General features: G+C 30.9%; 2 protein-coding genes across 3 annotated transcripts; both read right to left on the reverse strand.

The window, feature by feature from the left end:
* Positions 1-7,380: 7,380 nt before the first annotated feature.
* LOC112797338 (lysophospholipid acyltransferase LPEAT2) lies at positions 7,381-13,870 on the reverse strand. The gene is made up of 14 exons (XM_025840217.3): positions 13,363-13,870; positions 11,881-12,061; positions 11,713-11,772; positions 10,816-10,979; positions 10,655-10,718; positions 10,481-10,549; positions 10,251-10,346; positions 9,228-9,272; positions 8,903-8,973; positions 8,364-8,430; positions 8,199-8,249; positions 7,971-8,081; positions 7,835-7,882; positions 7,381-7,739 (listed from the first exon to the last, which is right to left on the reverse strand). The coding sequence occupies exons 1-14, from the start codon at positions 13,764-13,766 to the stop codon at positions 7,572-7,574; spliced, it is 1,599 nt and encodes a 532-aa protein (XP_025696002.1). The 5' UTR covers positions 13,767-13,870; the 3' UTR covers positions 7,381-7,571.
* Positions 13,871-18,958: 5,088 nt separating this feature from the next.
* On the reverse strand, positions 18,959-22,050 carry LOC112797339 (CRS2-associated factor 1, mitochondrial). Of its 2 annotated transcripts, none has more exons than XM_025840219.3 (6): positions 21,406-22,050; positions 20,771-20,898; positions 20,348-20,573; positions 20,143-20,270; positions 19,317-19,535; positions 18,959-19,233 (listed from the first exon to the last, which is right to left on the reverse strand). In XM_025840219.3, exons 1-5 carry the CDS (start codon positions 21,965-21,967, stop codon positions 19,383-19,385), a joined length of 1,197 nt encoding a protein of 398 aa, XP_025696004.1. In that variant the 5' UTR covers positions 21,968-22,050; the 3' UTR covers positions 18,959-19,233; positions 19,317-19,382. The 2 variants fall into 2 exon arrangements, with proteins under 2 accessions (XP_025696004.1, XP_025696005.1); XM_025840220.3 differs by having other exon boundaries at positions 19,317-19,387; positions 21,406-22,040.
* Positions 22,051-25,408: the final 3,358 nt, after the last annotated feature.

The raw sequence follows: 25,408 nt of genomic DNA on the forward strand, positions 1-25,408 counted from the left end.
ACCCATGGATGTCAGCAGAGCTCAAGAGGAGCTCTGATACCATAATAAAACGGAAAGAGTACGCAAAGATAATAGAATTGTGAAAGAATAATGAAAGAAAATAAAAGATGAAATTTTATTGATTATTGATTGATTGAATTGAATTGTAAACTAAGTATATATAGAGCATTGACCTATCAAAGATAAAAGTAGATAGAGATAAAGATAAATATAATTATAAGATAAGATAAAAACTAAAATTTTAATTAAATTTATGTATTCTATTGAGTTGAATTTGTAAGTCGTGAGACATCTTTATTATTATTATAGACTAAGGTAGAAAAGTGGTTTAATATTAACAATTCAAACAAAGACAAATTTTTTAGTTAGAGATTCACACGGTCGATTTTATGAGAGAATTTCTGCCAAAAATAAATCAATACTATGGAATTTATTGTTACAGTATTTTAAAAAAATGAAACAACTAATCCATATGTTAGTAACATATAATAAAACAACTAATATACAGATTATCCGATCCTAAAAAGTTTAATAATTAGTTCTAACTCATTCTATAATAATAATAATATCTCTACAGTATATGGTTGTTTCCATCATAACATCATTAATATTAATAATGATAATAATATTTTAATTTTATCATTTTATTTTTTCATTGTAAGCATTTTTGTTTTCAATGTACGTTAACAATAACAATAATTTTATAAACACTTTTTTTATACCAAAGATATAGAAATTCGAATATGTAACCTGTAAATAAATACAAAAATATTATATATACCATTTAAATTATAATTTATTAATATAAATATTTTTTTAAATAATAATAATAATAATAATGATGGATGAACGAGTATAAAATTATGAATCATAAAGTGAGATGAGAAAGTACAAAGAGAGAGAATGTTTCATGAAAAATGTCTTCTTTTTATAAATCACAACTAACGACTTGTGCTATCTCCTAACCGCTTGATCTTGAATTCAACAGTAATATATATGGGATAAATAATTCTTCGCAACAATATATAAAATCATTACTAGTGATTTAATTTCAAATGTTACTTACAATTTTATTAAATCTAAAATAATATCCCATATCTCGGTAATATATACTCAAGTTATAATTTATTTGGATTACACCATTTTACTTATTATATAAAAAAATTCGTATATGCATAACACGCATAACACCTGTATGTTGGATGACTCTTAAATAAATCATTAGTATGAAATTTATTTTTCATATAAAAAGGATAATGATATATTTGTCATATTCATAATGAGAGTGTTTTGCATATTTGTGGGTGAACTTAATACGTACACAATGTGTTAGTACAATGTCATATATAATTAATAAGAATAAGTATTATTTTGACCGTCATGTAATTTTTTATTTAAAATTATTTTTAATTTTTTTTATATTAAAGTCGACTTCTTAAATAAAATTTTCTATTTTATTACTAAATTATCCGTATTCTATAAAAAATTATAAAATTAACAAAAAAAACAAAAAGGACGCGAAAAAAGAGGCGAGAAGGGAAAAGGAAAAAGGACGCCGGGGGAGGGGGATTGGAGGAAAATGGGAAAGGGAGAAGGGGAAGGGAGGAGCCCCGGCATCCCAGCGTCGTCGTCGTGAATCCTAGTGACGTCGCTGCCACCTTTGGGTCCTTCGCCACCGAGCACGAGCCAGCGAGAGAGGAGATCCGAGAAAGAGAGAGAGAGAGCGCCGATGGAGGGGAGGAGACCGCTGCCATAGCAGCCGCCAGCAGAACTGCGAATAGAGAAAAACGTCGCTGCCGTTCATGCATGCTTCTGCTGCTGTGGAGTGCGTTGCCGGGAAGGGGAGCCCGACGCAAGGAGGGCGGCGCGCGAAGGAGAGAGAGAGAGAGAGGGGGATCCGAGGCTGAGCTGGGTTCCTACCACCGCTGATCTGCCCAGTCGCCGCTGCCGCTGCCGGATGCATCTGCTTCTTCTTCTACTTCTGCGTCTATGTTTGTTTTTGCTTCTGCTTTGTTTCTGCTTCTGCATCTACATCTGCTTCTGCTTCTTCTTCTTATGCTTTGGCTTCTTCTTCTACATCTGCATTTTCTTTTGCTTCTGCATTTATTTTTGCTTTGTTTCTGTTTCTGATTCTGCTTCTGATTCTGATTTTGTGTGTTGATTTTATTTTTGAATTTGATGTTGTTTCTGCTTCTGAATTTGATTCTGATTCTGAGTATTAGTATTTGATGGGAGTAAGGGAGTTGGTGGTGGTGGAGGTAGAGTAAGGGAGGTGCTGGTGGTGGTAAAGGGTATTTTTGTCCGTAAAAAATTAAAAGGATGATTTTAATATGAAATAAAACGTTAAGGATGATTCTAAATAAAAAATTACGTTATGGATGGTTTCAATTCTGACCCTAAACATTAGGAACTAAAACAATACCCATCCCTAATTAATACCAACCAATCCAACAAGTAAAAAAGATAAAATTAAAGTAAAAAATATATATAATAACTAACTGCATTATAGGAAAATAACTTCCATATTCTGCAAACAGAAAGAAAAATTAAGTATATATGCATATTATGACTAAAAATTTGTCTTGAAATATTGTTTGCACACTTATAAAAAAATTAAAGCCAATTAAAAATCTTTTATGTACAAAAAAATATAATCCATATTTCATATCTTATTACTCTTAATAGTTTATACAGTTGACTTAGTAAGCTTAATCCAAATTAAAATTCCACTCACTACCAGCTAAATCAACATATAATTTTGTTCACTTTTTTCAAGCATTAAGATTTTGAAAGAACTAAAAATAGACTATCAAAATTATAGAGAATGTTCGCCCTATTCATGTGTTGGTATCATTGTACTCTCTGAATTTTTGTTTTGTATGTGACTTTAATTTTTTCTGAAAATAGGATATGAACAATTGAATATTAGTTTTATAGGCACAATCAACCAAGAAAATAAACAAAGAATAAGCTCAAAATTAGAAAAAAAAAAGTAAAAGAGGAGATAACAAATATGTGATTGAATTTTAAGTTTCAATAGACCAATAAGAGAACAATTATGAAAATAACAGCAAAAACCAAGTAATTGATTTTTACTTGTCACCACCAACCTTGCTAACCTAATTGTTTTGTGTAAAATTCGAGAGATTATTAAATAATTAGTTAATAACTATTTATTAATCAAGAAAAGTAGAAAATTAAATTTTATAGTTTAATGTGATAGAGAAAATTAAAATAAGAATTTTGACACTAATTTTAAAGAATTTGGCACAAGAGTGAATCGAACGGGCCGAACCGAACGAACCGAATCCATTACGGGTCCAAGGGCCCAACAAACCCATCTAAATTCATTTATCTTTTTCATCATCATTTCCACGCTGGGAAACTCAAGGAAAGGGGAAATGATACTCTTTCAAAATACAAACCCTTGATTAGATTCAAATCCTTATAATTTTTGATCCAGAACTTCAATCGATGCACTGTTGTTATTATTTATTTAACCCTTTTTTTTTTCAAAGGCTCCTAGTTACAAATATTCTTCATACTATTATATATACTAAATCTTACTTTTAGAAGTCGTAATATCTCACCACCTCTGTCTTATGACTTGAGCAGAAGGCTCTGTGTGGTAGGGTCTTATATTTTGAAGCTGTAACGACAAAAGAAGTTAAAATTCAAATAAATTAAAAGTAATTTGAAAACTAATTCAAAAATTTTTAAAACAAGTACTGAACAAGATTCCACATAAATAAACACCTACAACTACAACAGATTTGTTATTTGGATGCTCTTTCTTGTACTATTTTCTAAACTCAAACTTACAAAACGAAAATATAGCAAAAAAAAATTTTAATCAAAAATCAAGAACAAACAAAAAATTATAACAAAAATCAGGAAAAAAAAGTAAGAACAAATCAGAAGAAAAATCATAAAGAAAATAATGAATTCAGAAATCAGTAATTTTAAAATTAAAATAAAATAATGAACCCAAAATAAGTCATAAAATCAAAATCAGAATAAACAAAAAAAAAGAATAAAATCAGAACAAATACTAAAATCCAATAAAAATAAAACAAAATCAAAATAAAACAGGAACATAAGCATATATCATAATTCAGGGTTTAAGGCTTAACTTCTGTAAACTAACTAGTGAGTGAGTTACTTGGAGATAGTAATGGCACAGATGATTTTTCTGGCGTAGTGGCAGCACAGACAGCACAATGATGGTGGCAGTGACCAACCGACAGGCTGCATTATGATTTTTTTAAAATAAATTTCAAAAAAAAAAGGGAGAGAGAAGAGGACAATCTATCTAGAGGGAGAAAAAAGAGAGCTCCGATGGTGATAAAGTGAGTAGTGGTTGGTGGCACTGATGCTAACAAAGGGAGCTATCGGAGGTGGTTAGAGAGAGAGAGAGAGAGAGAGAGAGAGAGAGAGAGAGAGAGAGAGAGAGAGAGAGAGAGAGAGAGAGAGAGAGAGAGAGAGAGAGAGAGAGAGGCACGATTCTAATTTAAGACAAATTTACCGGTGGATAAATTCGATGATAATGCATTGAATGTGTCCAAAATGCAACGTTCTATTAATTGAGCTTTACCGCCAAACTTATCGTCGGATATTGCGCGTGACAAAGACGGAGTGTTCCATTATTTGAATTTTACCGGCGAATATAATGATCGCACTAATTTTTTTTCTCCAAATATTACCGTCGAATTTATCGTAAAAAAACTAAATTTATCAGTAAATCTGCTACTAACATTCGACACTAAATTAAACGATATTTCGATTTTTCTTGTAGTGTATTGTATTCCATGCATTGACAATATAAAAAAAATGAATAATTTTCCGTCAAACATTTTTCTTTTATGGAGCTTTTATAATATACCTTAGGGCATAAGTTAGTAAAATCATTTTTTTTAAGGATTGATTACTTTATATATAGAACTTGAATTCAAGATTATTAATTAAAATATGAATAATGTTAGGTAACAAACTTCTTTTGAGTTAACATCAACCAACTTTTTAAAAATTGTTTATTTATTTTCAATTCTAAAACCTAAATCATAACCTAAACATTAAAGTTGGCTAACATTTGCTAACTAAAAATCGATTCCCTATACTTTTTCTTAAAATATGTATTCCGCACAAAGCGCGAAAATAATGTTGATAAAAGAAAAAATACATAGAATAAATTTTTAGTTAGTCAACATGAGCTAATATTTTTTATTGAAAATTTTTTAATTTTTTTTTAAAATTTAGAATTTTAGCGTTTATAATTTAAAATTTTTAGTTAAGAATATATAATTTAGGATTTATAATTTAAGATAAATAAAATAATTTTAAAAATGTTGACTGGGCTTAGCTAAAAAAATTTGACCCTGAACATTACTCGTGATAAAAACTAAATTTACAAATCACTTATATTGTGATATTGTGGGGAAAAATTTTATCAGAACCTTAATTTAAATTCACCCTCACTTCTCAATTTGATTAATTTATCATCAAGTACTTTTAATTGAATTTCCCATTTTCATTTTTTTTTTCAGGTTGTAACACCCATTTTCTTAATTGTTGTTATCCATATTATTACATGCTTAGCCTTGCTTTAATAAAGTTTTACGAAGAAGAGTTTCTTCTTTTTAAAAAAGTACAAGTATTTTATTTTATATTTAATAAATGAATGTGTTTGGGCTTGTAATTTTTGAAGTTGAATTTTTTTTAAAGAACCTAAATAGGTTATTTTTAAAAATAAAGTATGCTTATCAAAATTATTATTATTATTATATTTATATCTATTATGATCTATTTAAATTTTTAAAACTGTTTTATCAAATATAATTATTGTTATTTGTATTTATTAAAAATTATTTTTAATTTGATTTAGGTGCCACATCCTCTAAAAATCTGTCTTTCAAAATCTAGTTTTAATAAACAATTTTTGAAAGGTAAATACCAATTCATCCTTTAAAGTTAAAATTGCTCTTTTGGATGGATGATTTTTGGACTGTAAATATATAAAATCTTACCCCAAAAGATCTCCGTTAAAGTTTATAAACTGAGTATAAAATGTTAAACATGATAACTTTTGCTAGTTATTCTTATATTATTTGAAAAATTTCAAATATTCTTAAAACAGCAGTGTTCCAATAATTTTAACTGTAATTTTAATTAATATATATTATATATAATTTTTATAATTAAAATTAACGATTAAAAATATTAAAAGAGTAAAGTGAAGCAATCTAAAATGTGAAAAAATTAATAAGTGAAGATGGTTAATGGCAGTTACAGATAGCACTTAAAGAGAGCGACGGTTATTCAAGGATTGACACACGTGGTAGTTATATCTCAATTTGATTGGTCGAAGACTTCCATAAATACGTGAAAGATCGAAGAAACAAATGTTGGAATCTTTTCGGAGAAAACACTCACACTTATACTCACTCATATCCCTGGCGACTTTCTGAGTCAATCAAGAATCTTTCTTATTCGAGTTCCTTTCATGTCTTTACTTTTCATTTAAATTACCCGCAACTTTCCTTTTTATGCAATTTATCTCATTTGCAATGTCATTTTAATTTCTTTAAATTCAGCAACTTTTATCCTTTCCAATCTTTACCTTTCAATTTGTTCTTTATTTTTCCAAAAACTTTTCTTTTATTTAATTTGATTTCCCTTTTATTCAAATCATTTAAACTTTATTGTTTATTTCGAATGTCTGTAAAGCTTGGTTCTTTTATTCAAAGACATAGATTTTGATGCAAACTGGTACTCACAAAAAGGAATAAATTTCGCTCCCAAATCATTAGATATGAACCACTCTCGATTTTGCTAAAAATCGATAAAATAAGGACAAAAATAGAATTTATCCTAAACGTTAGAAACAAAAACGATACTTTAATCAATATTAAAATATCGGTGTTCCAAAAACATTTAAAATTCTTATTTTATTAGGCGATTCTAGGAATATCCGAAGCATCTCGTATCAAGTGGAACTAAATTATCCTTTGAAGGTTGCTTTATCGAGTAACCCTGGACCCTCAAAGTGGAAAAGAAACCAGCTTTAAGAATATACTGGTATTTATAAATATGAAAAACTCCTCACCTCTTATGTGTTTTTTAATATCCGGGATAAGATTCCATCATCATTGAACAATGTATAACACAATAGTACTAAAAACAACATATTATAAAATATATATATTTTTTTAAGAAAAGTCCTTTCTTTTGTGATTTATTATTTTAAATCGATTAATCGTTCAGAAATCAACCGATTCAACCGATTAACTAATTTTTTAGCCGGTTTTTTTTTTTTCGATTTCTAACCGGCTCCGCTTCAGTCCAATTATCAAAAGCATGGGAAAGAGTTTTGACAAAAAGAAATTAAAGAAGACTCAAAAAGAAATTAAAGAGTCTCCATTCTATCCTCATTTTTTCATAGGTTGGGGGTATCCCTATCCCTTTATTTTGTACAGCACCTAAAAAGGAAGAGTAAGTATACACGAACTTATGTACCCAAAGAAAAAAAGAATACAAGAAGTTGTAGCCTCTAATTTCATGTGACATACCACACATTACAATATCTGAAGGTTCTCACTACCTCCAATGTCTGTGTGGTGGTGCAGTTGGTGAGGATTAAAGAATGCTATGAGGAGAGGATTTCTTCTAAGACATGAAAGAAAATCATCCTTACCAATTCTGCCATCAATATCATGCTCAAATAACACAAGCAGCTCATGGACCTACAAGTAAACCGGTTAACATTAATCGACATACGAACCAAGAGCATCGTGACAGAAAAGGAACTGAGTGTAAAGAGGGTTGTTACACAAGTTACCTCGTCGTCTTTCCATCCGGGGATAGCAGGTCGGATGAAATCTCGCAACTGATTTTATAAAAAAGAAAAAGGTGCATGTTATTAGAGTTAGTCAATTCCATAAGTAAAAGCAAATAAGAATATGAAAGCATAATACTTCTTGTTCTATGATGTAGTCCTTTACTGCACCGCCACAACTGGAAAAGGCTGATTCACAGGAATGATGGAACCCTGGCTGCTTCATGACATGGGCGGATCCAAACAAGAACTGAGGCACACAACATAAAACTTAGGTTAATATGAATTGACCAGGGCATAACTTTTAAAATTGGCCATCTAATCTTAAGTAGAGCACAGAAACAAGGCATAGAATGCAAAGAGTAACCTGTCTAAATGTAATTGCGCCACTCGTTTCGACATCAAGGAATGCAAATATCTGTAATAAATTATTAAATCAATTCAACGTGACATAAAAAAGAGAAACGATCACTTGGGAATCCAGGCTTTGGCAACAGAAAGAAGAGTATATAATACAGAGGTGGGAACTAACCTTCCCAGACAGAGGGCATGCCTTAAGTTTTAAACCTCTCAAGAAGTTATGATATTGAACACGACCACTGCCAACCAGGATATGGAGAATTCCATTAGTTCCAATGAAATATTACCAAAAACCATAGGCATGGGTAAAAATCACAAGTAAACTTTCACTCATGTATCCTCATTAAATATTAAGGAATTATTTCATTTCACTATAGGAACTTCAATAATGTTAGCCTAATATCCTCCTCCTCATAATGCTCTTGGCAGAGAGGGTAAGAGATTTGTGCAAGATGTAAGAGAAGAAAAATGAAATGAGAAAAAAACAAAAAATTTAACATTGATCATCATCATTGGTATATAGCACTTTTCTTTTTCTTTTTCTTTTTCTTTTCATAATTATAGTTAAAATAAATATGATTCTGGAATAACTAGACATCAATTGCTTACTAACACATTACAAATATCAAATAACTTATAGTTTTGCTTCCCCGTGTATAGCCAAGCAAGAAAGGTTTTCCATCAAGTTACAGCAATGTGATTCATTGTTACCTGGGATCAGGATTCATAGAAAGAAATCTATTCAGAAAATCCAAGGCTTCCGTGCTGCTCAACTTAAATAACTGAAAGTAAAAACAATGCTCTTCATTCTTTCTTCAAGTATTGATATTGTTAGTAATATAAACTTTTAAGAGAAATCATACTTAAAATAAAAGAGCTTTATTTTCACTAAAAGGGCTATTTCCAAGGGCCTAATAAAAGGAGACAATAACAGGCCATGTCCAAAAAATGAAAACAGGAAGACACCCTTGAAATAACAGTGCATATTTCAATATTGAAACACATATTTCATACAAATTTGTCTGTAGGAACTTACTTTCTCTACTCTTGACATTTCGACCATATAACTTGAGGGGTTATCCTGCCAAAATATATATGCTAAAATGTCAATGAAAATAAAACTAGGCTGCAAAGTTGCACAATAAGTAAAGTTCTTTTTTACATGTCTTATTTTTTAGAAAAAAAAATCATTTTTTTAAAATCTTGCTTTATTGATTAGGAGGATTCTTTATCCTCTTTACTCTCTGTCATTCGTTCTCTTCATCTTAATGAATTTCTTCTTTTATCCCCGCAACACAATACATAACAGGTAAGGCAAAGCATCAGTTCAACACAATGTCAGCTTGCAAAATGCATAAGAAAATATTAACGCACTAAAAGGTGACATCAAAATTTCAGCAGAGGTACACAACCAATGAGAGGTAAATATTTAACACATTACTGACATCTAAGACAACCGTATTCCATATTAATAATTAGGTACTCAAACTCTCATTCCTTAAAGTTGTTACGAAAATAAGTATGCTCAGTAGGAAGCACCCATATTTTGGAAGTTGAAAAGCAATAGAAGTTGGTCAACAAGAGTTCTGTACAAATTATACAAATCTTGCTCCGATAAATGGATGAAAAACAATGCTTGAGATTACATTTTCAAATACATTTGTGGATGAGGATATTATTGGGTGGTGTGGTTGATTTTTTTTTCATTTATTTGGACATTATTACTTTATCATGTATAGTTGTATTGATTGTACAGTATGATTGAAGACTGAATGCAGAACACTCTTCCTTAGTCATAAATTGTTCAGATAATAGTTCATTTGCTGTCTATATTCATATTTGTAGAAGAGTTGATTATTGACAAGAAAAAAAATCAAGTGTAATAAATGGGGAAATAACAAGCTATTCTAAACCAGAATTAATGTTATTTCCAAGTGAAAATAATAGATAAATGCAGACCTATCAAATGCTTGATCCCTGCATCAAATTCTAAAATCCTTAATGCAGGTAAGCATTTAGGTTGAAGATATAAGTTTAACCAGGAATGAAGAATGCATGCCTGTTTTGCTTCTTGAGCTTTCACATGAAGCATTAGGTCTCCATACGAATGTCCTGTGTTGACAACATTCAGTGCACTTGCCATAGCATGGCCAGTCTGCATTTATCCACATCTTAATTGTCACAATTACTCGCAGAAAGAAGGATGATCAAGATAAAACAGAGAAGGATAAATGTGTGAAAACCTTCTGAAAATATTCGACAGCAGAAAGACAAAATTAGAAGACTCACCCTTTCAGCATAATGTGCAGCACTTTCCAATTTATCGTCCCGGGGATAAATGACAGGAAGATATTCTACCTGTTCAATTCAAGGCTAAAGTTGTAAATAACTTTGGGAACAATAAGTTTCCATACGAAGCTACGCACTAACCACTGTCAAGATAATGCATATGGAGATTGTTACCTCAAAGAAATTGTGAAACTGAGTCAACATCCTGAACATGAGCTTTCCCAAAGAGATACTACCCCTATGAAAGTAAATATGCAGGTCACAATATATAAGAGAAAGAAGAGATTTTTTCAAAATCACAGAAATGCCAGCATCTTCAAAAAGTAATTGCTTACCAAGATTGATCAAAGTGCACATGGGGATATCGAACAATTATAGGCTGAATTGGGTAGCCGGGGATAAAAGCACCAAGCTGGAAGGAAATAAGGCACCTGCCATTTGTTGTGGTTCCCTCAGGAAACAATAGTACTCGGGGATATCCATTGCAGGAAGCCCTTCTCTGTTATTCAGATCCTCGAAAGCAGATTTCTGTATCAAATAGCTTATAGATTGATAACATCATAAATTACATGAACAAAACTTGTGTGCAAGTGCGACAAATAACGACTATTCAGTCTTATCCATCCATATGACATGCCAGCTTAATCTTTCTACTCTGTTGCACAATCTTAATCATGAGTGATTTTCAAGAAATTCAGGTTCCAAGGTTATGGCCAATTATTGCTCAATTTTCACATATTATTTACATTCTCAAGCATTTGTGTTGCATGTTAAAAACTTAAACTATATTGCTTATATGAATCCTAATAGAGGCCAATACTCAAAAGAAAAATGAATCTGTAAGTCTTATACTCTTAGTGCTACAATAACAACACCGAAGTATTATCCCGTTAGGAGGACCTCATGGATCATGTTTACATAAATCTCTGTAAGTAGGTCTTATCAGTCTCTTGCTAAATCATATGATTCTCAAACTTAAACCAAACATTTTTCAAGAAACTTTTGCAGAGGTCTGCTGAAAAGTTAGGGGCATGACACACATGACAACAAATGTTGTGAAACACCTGAACAAAAATAATGCCCAAAAAATTGTCTAAAACATAGAAGGAACAGGGTATGGAATGGTAGGTAAACCAAACCTCCTTGACAACCATATCAACAATGAAAGAACAAAGACAGTTTAAGACAAAATAATCAAATAATGATGGAAAACTAACAGAAACATTTTTTACCTTAATTTCATTGACAGCCTCCCTCCTTGATGATGGTGAGAATCTGTTGACATATATGACCTAACCACATAATGAGTCAAAGAGAAAGAAAATGGTAATGTATGTATGTACTTTATTATTTTCTTAACTGAGCATGCTAATTAAGATGTAAAGCAGAAGCCAAACTACCTGCATTGCTCTAATAATGGTGCCAACACAAGGTATGGAGTCATGAGACTCGGATGCCACAATGGTGGGAAATAATTCATAGAAGTAGAAAATAGGTTCAATATAAGATACATGATTAGATACAATTATTGGAGTAATTTCCCTTGGAGCAGGTTTTCCCCTTCGTTTTATCCATTGATACCTGCAATAAACCGAAGGAGACAACAAACACAAAGAAAGCCATCACTTCAGCACCAAATTAAGCTTAAGGCCAAAATGGACAAACCCTACCAATAAATTACCATCTCCTTTAAACTAAAAGTCAACACAGCATAAGCAGGGTCTCCAGTAGTGGTTTCACTGAGACTATGATCAAATTGGTTCAACAGTTATTATGAGATCATCTACAATCATATATACACTAGCTTAGTTCAAACACCCTAAGTACATTTTTTCTTCACCTTAAATTTTAGGGGGAAAATCATTTTCAAGAGACATGTCTTAAATTTTTGTATTACAGGTTATTATTTCAAATACAAACTAACTTAATCAAGCACTAAAAAGCATGGCAGAAGTTTATCATGTTGATAATTCTCTCACTTAAGAGATACATATAACCAAAAATGCACATGATACAATAGCAATACATATTTAAAAGGCATCCAATATTATAAATTAGAGAAACCCCAAAACACACACACACACACACATTACTATTTAATTTATATTGGTCAATTAGTTAAAGCCTATCAGTTTTTTCTTTCTTTCTTTCCCTTTCCCCCCCCCCCCCCCCCCCCTCATTTTGTATTCTGATTTCAGAACCAGCAAAATATAGTTTAACATCTTCACAAAATCATAAAAAATTATAAATAAATAAAAAAAGAAAAAACAAACAAAATGAGACAAAAACCAGATCACACAAATTAAAAAAAAAGAAATTAAAAGCCCCGAAATTCCACAATGCTCACTAGACTAATAGGATTAACAATTCAACATCCTCTAAAGTGAGGATATTTGTAAGGTGAGAAAGTAAATATTAATTACCATTGAATTAAGATTTTGGGCTCGTATACGATAGAAGTTACAAATTCTCGATTTATCACTTTACCAACTTTCTCAATCTAGAAGATCCAAATTCAGCCTCGAGCCCTCGATAGTCGATATCAGGACTAAAATATAATATTAGTATATTGGATAACTAAAACACAAAAATAAAAATAAGTTGCGAACATATCATCTCTATTGCACCGGATTCTATCTGAACTTAGCTTCGCAGTTTGACATTTCCACCAAAAACAATAAAAACAAAACAAAACAAAAAACACGAAAAATAAAATAAATATAATATTTGAAAAATAAATAAAATATAACCAGAACGCATACAGGTACAAGTACAACCAAAGAGTCCTATAAATACTTCTTGAAATTGAAAAGAAACAGAGAGAGAGAGAGAGAGAGAGAGAGAGAGAGAGAGAGAGAGAGAGTTGTTACTGTTTGTGTTACCCGAAAGAGAAGAGAATGAGGCGAGCGCAGACTCTGGTAACCCACATAACCCTAGAGCGCCACGTGGGCATAGGGTTCTCCTTGTCCTTCCACCCCCAAAGCGCAAACTTCGTTGCCAAGTACCCTACCATCAAGCACGCTCCGAACACAACCACTCGAACCAGCGCCAAAGGCAAGCATGCAACGATTTTCACCCACTCGTACACTCCCTCCACGTTCTGTGTGCCGTTTCGGAAGGGGTCTACGGTTGAAGCAGGAGGAACGCTTGGGGGTTCGGAGCATCCGATGAACTGGAACGGGTTGGGGGAATCGCTAGGCCGTTGGGATTCGGAGAGGTTGAGGATTATGTGGTCAGAGGAGGAAGATGGAGGGAGTAGAGGGTCGGTGATGCCGTTTTCCGCCATTATGAGAGTACGGTTTGAAGGTTTGGTGTGTTGAGGAGACGGAAGAAGAAGAAGAAGCTGTTTTTTTATGGAATATGCAAATATGAAAATATGAAATATGGAGCAGTAGTACTGTAACGCTGTTAGTACTTACCGGTTTGAAGATTTGGTGTACACGTGGAATATTTTTGTTTTTACAAATGGACTTCAAATATTTTTGCAAAGGGTTAATTACCAAAAACGCCTTCCATGATGACAAAAATGCATGAGATTGAATTTTTGAAAAATACATATTTAATGTTAGATAATTTTATAAAAAAAATTAATATTAAATATATATTTTTTAAAAAGTATATTAAAGATTAAATTTTAATATATTTTTTTTATAAACATGATTAAAAAAATAAGATATTATTATTCTTAAAATTTAGTGATTTTTTATTATGTATATATTATTTTGTGATTTTTTAAAAGTATTATTGGTTGTTAACAAAAAAATTATAAAAAAATATATGCTTATCGAAAAATCACTCATTTTTATATATAATAACATCTTATTTTTATAATTATATTTGCAAAAAATTATATTAAAATTTAATCTCTAAAATATTTTTTAAAAATATATATTTATTGTTAAGAATTGTTGTTATGTTTTTAAATTATTTAAAAGTATTTTTATCGATAATAAAATTTAAATATATTTTTATCAATGTTTAAATAATTCGAAACATCTTTTGTGGTTAACCTTTTTGCAAAAGAATACGTAGAAGACTAAAACCACAAATGTTTTCCCCAAATACGTAGTGTCATAGTGTGTATCATGCTAATATGTAAAAATGATGTCAAATAAATAAAAAATTTCTTGATTATTTTTTTGTTCTCGATGATTCAACAAAACCCATAAAATTCTTTAACACGACTCAGAAGGAGAATCACTTTTGGTTATAAGATTACCAACTTAAAATAGTAATTTAATTATTTTTTATATTTAGCTAAATATGTTACCATTTTTATGAAAATTTTGATCAAAATCTTCCCAAATACTGCTTTTAATTATAGTTGATTTATCTATTTAATAAAGTAGTTGTTTTAGTTTCTCAATGGTATCCCTTCTATTATTATTATTATTATTATTATTATTATTATTATTATTATTATTATTATTATTATTATTATCTAATTTTTTAATATTATGATAATTAAGGTTAAATATGATTTTGGTCTTTATGGTTTAAGTCGAAACTTTTATTCGTCCCTAATTTTTTTGGCATTTGAATTTGCATATAAAATTCAACTTGGTTTTAAAATTGTTTTTCGCACTAAAATACCATTCTCTAATGACCCTTTTCCAACAACCTTTTTCACCAAAATACTCGATTTCTCTTCTTCTTTTTCTTCTTTTCCATCCAACAAGAAATACCAGCGGCAACAATAAAAATTTTAAAACAGAACCAGAATGAATAAACAAAAAACACTAGCAGTAGCAACAAAACACAGTAACAAAACAGCAAGAAAACATGATATAATAAACAAGAAACAGAAGCAAAAACCAGCATCAAAGAATCAACAAATCTACATTTCAAATATAAAAAATTCAACAAAATTTAAAAAGTATAATTGGAACCCTATGAAATAGCAGCGAGCATGCGAGGAATAGGGACGAACGGTGATGAACAGCGACAAGTAGAAATGAGCAACGACAAGCGAGCAAGGAGCAGCGCAACAAAGTTTGGTGAGAAACAGAAACGGCGACGTGACTCTCGAAAACAGAAACAGAAGCGCAAGGTGCAGCACGACAAAGCTCATGAATATCCTGGTGCAAGAGTTGAAACGGCAACGACAGCGCGCGATATCTCCCTAGCCGGCATCGTCGCCACCTTCCTCTTCACCGTGTTTCTCTCTCTTCACTTCTCTTCTCTCTCTTTCCAGAATATGCTTCTCTTATTTTTTAATTTTTAAAATTTAGGTAAAAATGATGATTTTAAAATCAACTTGAACTTTAAAGACGAGTTCGAATGCAAAAAAGGTTGGAAATAAATAAAAAAGGTGCTACGCATCCAAGTATTTTTTAATTCCAATTCATCCAAGTAAGCCCAACAACAACAAAAATCACTCTCATTAAAAGAGCGTGATTACACGCACGTCTTCTTCTTCTTCCCACGCACATTTATGCACGGAGCGTCTTCTTCTTCTTCGCGTTTCTCCTCCTCTTCCTTTTTCGTGTTCCTTCTTCTTCACGTATTTTGTCCTTATCGTCATTCTTTTATTGTTGTTGTTGCTGTATTTTTTTTCGTCATTCTCTCCCTAGTGAAGAAGCGGTAGAAGGTGAGGAGGAAGAGTTTTGAATTGTGCATAATAGGAATGAATCAAAATTATATTCAAAATGAACTGAAAATTAAATTCAAAATGTAAACTCATTTCAAAACAAGTACAAACAAAATTGAATCATGAACAAAAACATATCAAAATCCATCAAGTGATTTTGCAGCATTATGTGTTTCTTCTTCTTTATTTGATTAGATGAACAAGACAAGAAAATAAGAACATGATGAGAAGGTTTGATGAATTTTTTTTCTTGCTTCTTCTTCTTTCGTTATCGTAATTACCAACAACACCAACATTTTGCTAACAAAAACCAACATTTTGAATTGAATTTGAATTTATATAATGGCCAATGTTCGGTTCATGTAGTATTATACAATGGTTTCGCTTTGATAATGTTTTCGGTTCATTCTATACGCAGATGTTTCTGAATTCGAATTTATATAATGGACAAATATTCGGTTCATTTGGTATTATACAATGGTTTCACTTTAATAATATTTTCGATTCATTTGTAGTTCAGGTATGTTGTCGATGAATAATTTGTCCCAATGGTTTGAGTGGCTTTCAAGACAAACTGAATTGAATGGAATGAAATCCAATACAATTGAATAAAGTGATAATAAATAATTTCATTCTTTTTTACTACAAAAAGACTCAATCATTAACAAAAATACATCAAAATTACTTAAAGAATAAAAAATTTGGTCAATACTTATCAGCAACATTAAGTAAACCTCAATTAACACACAAATGAATCGAAATAAATTAAGAAATGAACCGAAATATTTAATGATGGCAAATAAAGACATTTGCAAAATGTTGATATTATTGGTGATGACGATAATAAAGAAGAAGAATCTGCTCATGCAAATTTGGAAGAAGAAGAAAGAGGAAGAGAAAAAAGAGGAGAAGAAGAAGGGAAGAAGAAGAACCTGCATGAATTTAGAAAAAGAAGAAGAAAAAAAGACGAAGAGGAGGAGAAGGAAAAGGAAACGGAGAATGAGCGCGAAATTTGAAAGTTGTTATAACAATTTAGTTAGACTTAGTTAAGTATTTTGCTTGGACGTAGAGCTTTATTCATAAATAAAATTTTGGTTTAATTACTCTGTTAGTCCCTATAGTTTCGTGAAATTTTCAATTAAATTCCTATACTTTTTTTTTTAAAATTGGGTCACTGCACCAAAATTTGTTTTCAGTTAAGTCTGTACACTTTTTTTTTATTTAAATTCCTGCATCAATTTTTTTTAGTTAGATCCCTATACAATTAAGTTAATTACTATCAAAGAATTAATCAGTTAATTGAAAAAAATTAGTACAAAAATCTAATTAAAAAATAAAAATATATGAATCTAACTAAAAATTTCATAAAACTATAGGACCAACAGAGTAATTAAACCTAAAATTTTCGACCTAAATTATAAAAACCAATATCGTAATTAAGCTAATAATTATCTATTTACAAGTAACATGAAAATATCCTCCTTTACTACTTTTAAATATCCTTCTTTACTACTTATAAATTTGATTCTTAATAAATTTGTTGACAAAATAAAATATATCTTATGAAATTAGTTAAATGGAATAAATAGACTAGTAACTGCAAAAATAAGAGAATGTAATCTGAAACTGGGACCAGTCGAAATGAGAGCATGACAGTGGGGACATTTCACATTCAATCGAATATTTAATTGCTTGATTTCCGAGAGGATATGGATTCATGTGGACCAATGCCTTCCATACAAATCTCCCACCATAGTAGGATAAAAAAATTAAAACGCATGTAATGTAACCTAACCATGTGTCACTTTTAACTGTTGGCTCAAGTTGTGTTGGGTGTTTTGAGTTTTGACTACGAAGTCTCGAAATCTCATTCATTTGCCGGTGAGTCACTAACAGCATCATGTTGTCTAAAGTAAGATTACTCTAGAAACTAGAAAAGAATAGCTGTTCAATTATCTATTCACAAGATTCAAGGGGTAAACTTCAGATGAAATGCATAAACATAACCTACTTTACATTAATAATTCAATGACATAAGCCATTATATCCGATCCAATACTATTTATACGTAACACCAAGCCAACGGTCACCGATTGAACACGTTAGCACATATACTAATAGCTTCTGATAAACAAAGAAAAGATATCTAACCTATGATGCAAGGACACAGACTCCGGACAGAAACACGCACGATATCGGACACGTAGATACGCAAATTTTAAAATCTTATATGACACGAAAACACCTGTATATATAAAACATAAAGTATTTTTTAGATAAATCGTAATAATATTTTGATATTTTATTGATATTAAAATATAAATTAAAATTTTTAATTTTTTTCAATATCTTATGTTAATTATATCAAGTATTTAAAATATTTTTTATTTTAATAAATAATAATATATACTATATTTAAATTTATTTTAAAAATATATATTAAAAATAAGACTGAACATGCTAACACGTGATGGTATTTAGGTGTGTCCAGACATATCCGATGAAGAATTTTTTATTTTTCATTAAAACACGGATGGACACAGCAGACACGCGTGTCGGACGAGTGTCGGTGAGTGTCGTGTCCGAAACGTGGACACGGCAACTCAGCGAAGTGTCCGTGTTTCATAGACTATAACTATAAGAAAGCCATGCGGTGCTATCACCAATATTTTTTACCTTAATCTACACTATACCGCTAACATATCTTATCAAGTCCCAAATTTGGTGACTAATCTTTGTATTGGACTATTGTGACTACAAAGTCAGTTTCCACCTGACCTACGTATGAGGCTGATCTTGTTCTTTAGAACATCACAAAAGACCGCTCTGAAACCCTAACAAGCTTTGGCTATGCTAATGGAGAAACTTGATTTTGTGAAAAGATACACTGAAGACATCAAAATTCAATCGGTTTTTACTTGAAATACTGAGGGTAAAGTTTGAATATAAAAAAAATGTGAGAATCCTATCTACACCATCTTCAGTTCAGGAATTAGCTTGTATATATAATTTAACAGATTTACATCTTTCAGAATGCTTCTTCTCCACTTTTAAGGCCACAAATGAGACATGGTTAAAGAACATTTTTTGGGCTTCATATCCAAAGAGCAGCATCAACCTTGGCAGTAGGTACATCATCTTAAAAGTGTCCCTCTCTCTTTTACTGCATTAAAACAAAAAAGAAATAATTCAATCTTAAAGGAACTTCTGATTCATGGCTGCAACTTATACCATGCAAGATTATACCTCATTATCACACAGCCAACCATAGAGTATTTAGTCTCCTAAGCTGCTGTAATGAAGCTCAACATGTTACCCTACACCAGCATCCAAATGATCATCATAATCATCGAAAGACTCTTTATCTTTAAAGAAGTATCCATCCTCTGGGGGCTTATAATCCATCCCCCTCCAAACTACAATCTGTTCTTTATCAAAAGTCACCAGAATACAAGGGACCAGGTCCTGCATTAATAAATTTTAAGGAACAAATAAATTTTTACTACAGGGACAAAATCACAGACGAATACAAAGGGTGGCCCAGGGGGGCAAGGTCCCCCTAGAATTTTTATAAGCACTGTATATACATGTATATGGTTATATGGTATAATATTTTTAGAAAAATGTTATAAATTATGTTAGAGATATAATGTCTAATTGAGGAAGTGTTTTAATATTTACATTGCTTTTAAAGATGTGGGCTAATCCACACACACAAAAAATGCTTAAAAGTATTATGGGCCTAAGAGAACATGTTTCACTGTTGAATGAACCAACTGAACAAAATAAAAATATTTTAAGAGTTCAACCCGTGTGATCTTACTAAATTAATACAATACCCGCGTTACTCAAATCCCAAATTCATCCCTGTACACAATCATATTTGAACGTTGGTTCTGCTTTTCAAAACCCAGACAAACACAATGAACACTTAAGTTCATCTGTTAGGGTCCACTTTTAAGCTATGCAACCTATGATAATAACTAGAACACATAGATAAAGCATTGTAAAGCTAATTATAACAATAATCTAATTAGAAAAAGAAAAAATAAAATAACAAAATCGTCTTTACCCGGAGCTTGCAGCCGATTTTCTTGTAATCACTCCTCTCAAGACCCGTGCAGTCTATCCGAACCAATTCACTTGAGAGGAAAGCATCTCTGACCATTGGCACCAAATATGCATAATAGCCATTTTTGGCTGCAATTCAATTCAGAGTCAATAACCTTTGCAGAAAGCATACATAAAACTGGAATTAGAAAATATAGCAAGCATACCAAGTTTTGTTAACACGGGAACGGCTAGTCCTCTCTTCCTCATCTCTTTAGTTTCCTCAATACTCAGACCCTCAATTGTTGTCTTAATCAGTCTAGGATAGACAGGTTCTTGGGGTTTCCACAGCATGAGAGGAATTACTGGCCTGTGATTGGGATTATAGTTCCTGCCTCTGTATAATATAATTGTACCCCCATGCCTGGAAATGACCTTTCCATATGTTTTGTCCTGTGACAAGTGCAAGAGAATTGCTTATGCTTGCATAACCAAGTAGCTTTTAAACATAGAGTGACACATAATCCAAGTATCCAACTATGGTTCAACCAGCATAGGTCCACACATATTAAACAGACCATAATAGAAAAATTCACTTCAGAAGGCTAGGTAGTTTTATGAACACAGAAAGGGTATAGAAAGGTACAAACCTCAAGCTGGGTGCAAACATTTTTCATGTCAACAGTTGGAACGCCCATGCATTTGATCCTAACCACTTCAGAATATTTCCAATGCTTATGAATAACATCCAGCATGTTGTGAGTTAAGCCATCCCTACCTGTGACCAAAACAGAGTTCATGGTGTCAATAAGATTAGCCTTCCCTCTTTTCTATATAACATAAGTTAGCCCTTACATTTTCCAATTCTCATACGATTTCACCAAAATCTCAGTTCCTCATATAGTAATAGTTGTAAGACAGACACTTCAAAGTATCCCAATTATATAGTTTTAAACCATTACCACAAAAGCAGTCAACACATAAATACCATCATCCTTCATAAGTTAATATGACCTGTATACTAACGCAGCTACCGCCTCAAAATTCAAAATTCAAATTGAGGATACAAAATGTAGGATAAATTTTCAATGTAACATAAAGGTAGTCCTCAAAGTATCCAACACTAAGACAAATTTTCATAGAAAATATCATCAAAATAAGTCATCCTCAGCATTATTTATTTTGGAAGGAAAAAACCCAACAAAGTATCCTAATTTCATAATCCTAGAACATACAGGCAAAGGGAACCAATTTTTACAACTAAAAAAACCCTAATTTTTCATACCTAGATTGATTTGCCTCTTGGTTTTTCCCCTTTCACCCTGCAAAACCAGCGCTTTCCTCTCAGCAGTGGAGAGAGGTTCTCCTTGAACCCAACCTCTCCTCTTCTTCCTCTGTTGCTCCATCTTCGGCTCTTCTTTTGCCTCCAACAACTCTACCTTCGGGTCCACCGCAGGCGCACAAACCCCGGTCCAGGCCCGGTCCACCCTTCCAGGCCCAAATGGCGAGTACTTGGGCCCCCTAAGCCCGATAGGCCTCACCTTCTCACTGCTCTCCGTGTAGCTGAACCGGAAATCGAACGGCAGGTCAGAACGAACCGGTTTGCGTCCGTTTCGGTCCAGAGACGAAGGCGGACGGTACCTTGGTTTTGGTTTTTTCTTGTTTGGTTTCGTTGGAATATCATCGTTTTGGGATTCGGGGGAGAGAGAAGGTGGTGGAGTGAATGTGTAGCGCTCGTGGAGTTTGGAGGTGGTGGTTCTGGTGGTGGCGGAAGAGAGGTGGCGCGTGAGGAGCGTGGCAGTGGGGAAATTTTTTTGGCGGGCGAGGAAGGGTGTAAGGAAGGACATTAGGGTTTAAGGTTGCATTTAGATGTCTCCTGTCCTGTGTGGTTTATGGGAATTTTAGAAACTTCATTATACATTTGTGATTCATGAAGGATTTAATTAACCTTTCATTTTATTAAATTTATAATTTTTTAAATTAAATTTTAAATTATTTTAATTTTTTAAATAGATCTTTATTATTAAGAAATATTAAAAAATATTTATAAAAAGTTAAATTATTTATTATACTTATTATTATTTTTTCATTCTAATATATTTTTTTGACAGTGAAAACAAAAAACAGATGGTGTAAATACTTATATTAAAAGTAGTTTATAAATAAACTATTTTGTATTTAATTTAAAAAAAATGTGAAAAAATTTTTTTAGGGTAAAGTATATTTTTTGTCTTTGAAGTTTGACAAAAGTTTCAAAAATATTTCTAAATTTTATTTTGTTTCAATTTTAACCAAAAGTTTTCGATTTGCTTTAGATATATCCTTGATGGCTAATTTTTCAAAAAATTTAAGATCGATTTAACAACAATGTAATAAGAACAACCCTTAATACAAACAAATTAAACATAATTTTCATGCATTATTGTTAGATCGGTCTTAAATTTTTTTGAAAATTTAGTAGTCGAGGGTATATTTGATGCAAATCAAAAACTTTTGGAACAAAATAGAAACAAAATAAAACTTATGGGTATTTTTAAAACTTTTGTCAAACTTTACGGACAAAATGTATATTTTACCCAACTTTTTATTATGAAAAAGTCATTTTTTTAACTTCTCTGTAAATACTTAAATAACTTCTTAAAAAGTTACAATTTAATTTTAAAATTACATTAAATATTAATACTACTACTTTTTATAAGTAAAATTTTAAAAAAAAATTTAAATGCTATATGGTAGCTACAGAAAATTCTTTAGCACTAAATCAAAGTTCAAATATGCAACGTAAAAACAGTTCCACTTTTTCGATCTGGACCCTTAATGATACATTTATGATTCTATTAATCCTATTAGAGTAAAGAATACCGAGAATATTAAAAAAATTAAAATTTATTTAGATATCTAAAATAAAATTATAAGATAACATAAAATAATTATTTAAATTTATGTCCTTTTTTATAATTTTTTATCTAAAAGTAATTTTAAATAATATAATCCAAACAATATTTAGTTTACTATAATTTATTTTAAATGAGACATACCAAACATAAATCACGTTAATATCAACTCACTTTTAATTAAAATTAATTTTACAAACTTAATTTTATACAAACTTTCATTTACAAACCGTAATCCAAACACATAGTTAGAATCTCAAAAATTGTTCAATAAAATAAAAGGAAAATCAACAATAATTTTATTTACGTATTTAAATATGCTAAATAATAAGTTATTCTTTTCGATCCACCTTACCTCTAAATTCAGTAAATTGTAAATATTTATATAAAAAAAGCAATGATCTCAGTAAAATTAACATTCTTATCAACCCTGAAAGACCATGTCTTATAAATACTAAAGAAATTCACGCAAAAAAAATATTTTATCTGAACTTTTTTAATCTTTTTGTCGGATTGATTTTAGTATAATTGCATATAGTGAAAGCCAAAAACAATGTACAACTCAAAGAGTTAGCAAATATCGTCTAATAGTCTAAAGACCTCTATCATCTGATTTTACATATTCATGGTTATCTAAAACACTAAGGGTCAGTTTGGCTAAACTTCTTAAATAAGTTCTTTTGAAAAAGAAACTTAAAATACAAGAATTTTTATTAATAATAAATTTTAAATAAGTTATTTTGAGTTTGGATAGTTATTATAGAAGTTCTTGTTTTAAAGTTGTGCATTAAATAAGAGTGATAAAATAGCTTTTGAAAATATGAGAAGTCACATTTTTTAACTTTTTCAAAAGCTCTTAAATAACTTTTTAAAAAGTTAAAAGTTTATCTAAATAATTGTACCAAATACATTAATGTAACTTTCTACAAGTCAAAAATTGAAAAAAGTAGTTTTTTAATGTTTCCCAAACGGATCCTAACTCTTTCTATCAGCAATTACCATGGTTCTAAAAACCGGACCGGACCGGCCGGTTCAACCGGAAAAACCGGGAACCGGTCAGTTAACCGGTCCGGGTAAGCTCAAAAAATCGGTCGAACCGGCCGGTTAACCGGTAAACCGGTCGAACCGGCCGGTTTTTTAACGGTTTTTTAACGGTTTTTTATTAAATTATTATATTTAAAATTATTTTTAAGTTTTTTAATAATTTTATTTAATATTTAATTAAACCGGTTGAACTCCGGTTGAACCCCGGTCGAACCATTGAACCATTGAACCAGTAACCTCACCGGTTCATTGACCGGTCCGGTTCTCGCAACCTTGGCAATTACATTTACTTCCCATAAAATCAAATGAAACTTAACCAGCTAATCAAATAAGAACTATTTCACTCGATTTTTGATATATTTTGATAGTATGTCGAATCAAATTTATATTAAAATCTCGAATATTAAAGAATAAATACGATTTCTCTAACAAAAAATTGAATTTAATCCGAAAATTACTTAATTATAATATCAAAGCAATTTATATCAAAATTACTAGTGATAAATTTATGAAAACAAACATTAGAAAAAAAAATAAATGAAGACAACAATATAAAAATGTAAAAATATTCATCAAAGCAAAATAACAACAAAATTCAAAGAAAATAAAAAAAATGAATCAAATAAATAAAAAAAAAACACAAAAAAAAATAAAACAAAAGGAAGCAAATTAAAAGTTGACTTATAATACTCACATGCACTTACACTTCATTTTTTTATTGAATCCTTAGGACTGAGAATTTTGTGAGCCTATATAGTGATCTAGTATTGTTAATTGAAGTTTCTCACTTTTTTTGAATTTTTACTATTTATAGATCATAGATGTAAATGAAGCATGTTTGTCCACTATCTTATTTCTTCTTTTTTCTAAGTCATGACTGTCTCCCATGTTTTGACACCTACGTCTCTCTTGATCTTCAAATTTAACGTTTTCTTCAGTTTGTTCTTTAAATTTAGCACTCATATTTTCTATTCATCCTAAAGGTCGAATATTAAGACTTCGATGCTTAAGAAAAGGAAGTAATTTAGACTATTCTTGTACCATCTTTTTTCAACTTCAACTTAAGTGTATTGCCTTCTTGTAATTGAAATTATTGACAGTCAAAATACTCTTTTATAAAAAAAAAACATTTTTTGTACTAAAAGAAACATTTTTTCGAATATTCAAAATTAGATTACCATCTTCACTTGAACTTGCAATAGTAAAATTTTAAATAGTCAAAAATTACATACAAAGAATCGAATTTACAAATAACCAATTTGACCTAGTCATACCTATTGCAAGTTTCACTGCTTCAAAATCAATCTTCCTATCTGTCACGCCAATTTACAAGAAAAAAGAGATGATGAA

The sequence above is a fragment of the Arachis hypogaea genome, chromosome 4 (genome assembly GCF_003086295.3).
Source record: "Arachis hypogaea cultivar Tifrunner chromosome 4, arahy.Tifrunner.gnm2.J5K5, whole genome shotgun sequence".
NCBI classification, from domain to species: Eukaryota; Viridiplantae; Streptophyta; class Magnoliopsida; order Fabales; family Fabaceae; genus Arachis; species Arachis hypogaea.

Excerpts from the sequence above, each read along its gene's own strand:
- LOC112797338 (XM_025840217.3), bottom strand. The coding sequence starts at position 13,766 with ATGGCGGAAAACGGCATCACCGACCCTCTACTCCCTCCATCTTCCTCC. Across the intron at positions 10,347-10,480 it reads CTGCACATTATGCTGAAAGG|ACTGGCCATGCTATGGCAAG; the intron begins GTGAGTCTTCTA and ends GGATAAATGCAG. Across the intron at positions 7,883-7,970 it reads ACTACATCATAGAACAAGAA|TTGCGAGATTTCATCCGACC; the intron begins GTATTATGCTTT and ends TTATAAAATCAG.
- LOC112797339 (XM_025840219.3), bottom strand. The coding sequence starts at position 21,967 with ATGTCCTTCCTTACACCCTTCCTCGCCCGCCAAAAAAATTTCCCCACT. Across the intron at positions 20,899-21,405 it reads CAAGAGGCAAATCAATCTAG|GTAGGGATGGCTTAACTCAC; the intron begins GTATGAAAAATT and ends TTTTGGTCACAG. Across the intron at positions 19,536-20,142 it reads AAATCGGCTGCAAGCTCCGG|GACCTGGTCCCTTGTATTCT; the intron begins GTAAAGACGATT and ends TTATTAATGCAG.